At 30.9% G+C, this 1,747-nt stretch overlaps 1 protein-coding gene across 2 annotated transcripts in view; it reads right to left on the bottom strand.

Annotated features, from left to right (window-relative positions):
• Window positions 1–411: 411 nt before the first annotated feature.
• The window catches only part of ATF1 (activating transcription factor 1), an 80,105-nt gene continuing 78,769 nt past the window's right edge, over window positions 412–1,747 (bottom strand). Inside the window, exon 7 of one of the 2 annotated variants that reach the window (XM_012651043.1) lies at window positions 412–998. In XM_012651043.1, coding sequence (XP_012506497.1) covers window positions 854–998 — 145 coding nt within the window. In that variant the 3' untranslated portion in view covers window positions 412–853. The remainder of the gene's footprint in view (window positions 999–1,747) is intronic. The other variant, XM_012651036.1, reaches the window with a different exon arrangement.

The raw sequence follows: 1,747 nt of genomic DNA, 5'->3' as shown, positions 1-1,747 counted from the left end.
TTAAAAAATAATATTTTAAGGGCCTGTAAACATTCCATCCTATTAAAGCACAACAGAATAAGTAATAGATATTCAACTGCATACAGAATATAGAATCAAAAAACAATTTATTATATATTTGTAGAAAATCACCATTACCAGAGTAAGCAAAATACAAACTATTTAAAAGTATCAAACTTTTGAACAGTTTTCTTTCCATTCTGATAAAAAATAATGTTACAAAAATCACCATATTCCATTCATGTACCTTAGATGCCTTTTAGGACAAGACCTCAAAAATAACCCAGTCTCAAAAACCCTCTCAAGTCCAACGAACAAACTTTTAGAAACCCACTTAAAAGACCCGACAATAGAACTAAGTGTATGTAATCAAAACACATAATTTATATATTTAGTAATGTGTTAGGTTTTCTTTTACATTTGTAATTTAGAATTTATTGGCAGAAATAAAATACACACACACACAAACTGAAAAGTAAATTTCAGAAAAACAGTAAGAAATGCAAACCTATAGGGTAAACTGATTTACTTCTAAAAATCCAATTTACCAAATTTCATCTTTATCTGCCATTTTTGGACTGACACCTATTGCTACTTAGAAAATTCAAATTGCTGAAAGTTCATTTCTTGCTTCTTGAGTATGTTTCATTTTTACAAAGCTTCCAGTTGTGCCAGTAGCTTCCTCGAGGTCACTTTCCACTTTATCCTCTGTCACCAGATATCTTGCAAAGATATTTGAGTTGCAAAAGCCTAAATAAAAAGCTTTATTTTTGACCTTTTAATTTATAAAACTCCACTAAAAAATCAATATAATTTTTACGCAAGTCCACAAAAATATTTCCTTTGTTAAGAATCAAACACTTTTATGGGAATAAAGATCCTTCAAAGTTTTTAACTCTTCTATTAGAGTCTTATTTTGATTTTCCAGCACCGCAACTCGATTTTCCAGGCATTTCACATATTCTTTCTTCTTTCTGCGACATTCTCGAGCGGCCTCTCTAAATATAAGCATGAAAAAAGCAATGTTAGAAAAAACTTCACATTCTTTAATTGGTAAATGTACTTCAGTAATTTTCTCTGATCATCTTTTCCCCCCCCTCATTTTAAAATTTAAGGTATCATCTATATACACCGAATACACGTTTCCTAAGTGTAGAATTCAGTCAGTTTTGGCAAATGCATATACCTATATAACCCACACCTCTACCAAGATATAGAACATTTCTACTGCCCCAGAAAATTCTCTCATGCCCTTCCTGGTCTGTCTTCTTCTAAGCAACTATTGTTCTGATTCTTATCACCATAGATTAGTTTTTCTTATTCTAGAACTTCATATAACAGTGTCATACAGTATGTACTCTTGTGTCTGGTATTTCACTCAGCATTATTTTTGAGGGTCATACATGCTGCTTCATGCTGGTTTTGTTCCTTTACATTTTGGGACATATTCCATTGTATGAATATAACAACAGTTTGTTTATGCAAAAAGTTTGGTACAATTTCATGTTTTACAGGCCATTTTTCCTTCCATTAGATCTCTTTTATATTGTTTTACATAAATCTTTATATTATATCTATATCTACATATTCTGTAATTCTTTCTCTTTATATAGGTTGCAGATATTTTTCCCAGTTAAGTTTGTTTATGGTATCTTTTGTCATGTAGGACTATTGGGTCAAAGAATAGATACAGTAAAACTTCATATTTCCCTCTGTAATGTATGTGATGTACCCTTTTCCTTATATG

This window comes from Propithecus coquereli, unplaced genomic scaffold (assembly GCF_000956105.1).
Source record: "Propithecus coquereli isolate 6110/MARCELLA unplaced genomic scaffold, Pcoq_1.0 Scaffold111, whole genome shotgun sequence".
Taxonomy (NCBI): domain Eukaryota; kingdom Metazoa; phylum Chordata; class Mammalia; order Primates; family Indriidae; genus Propithecus; species Propithecus coquereli.
The sequence above is the reverse complement of the archived record's forward strand: the minus strand, read 5'-3'. Positions and strand labels throughout refer to the sequence as shown.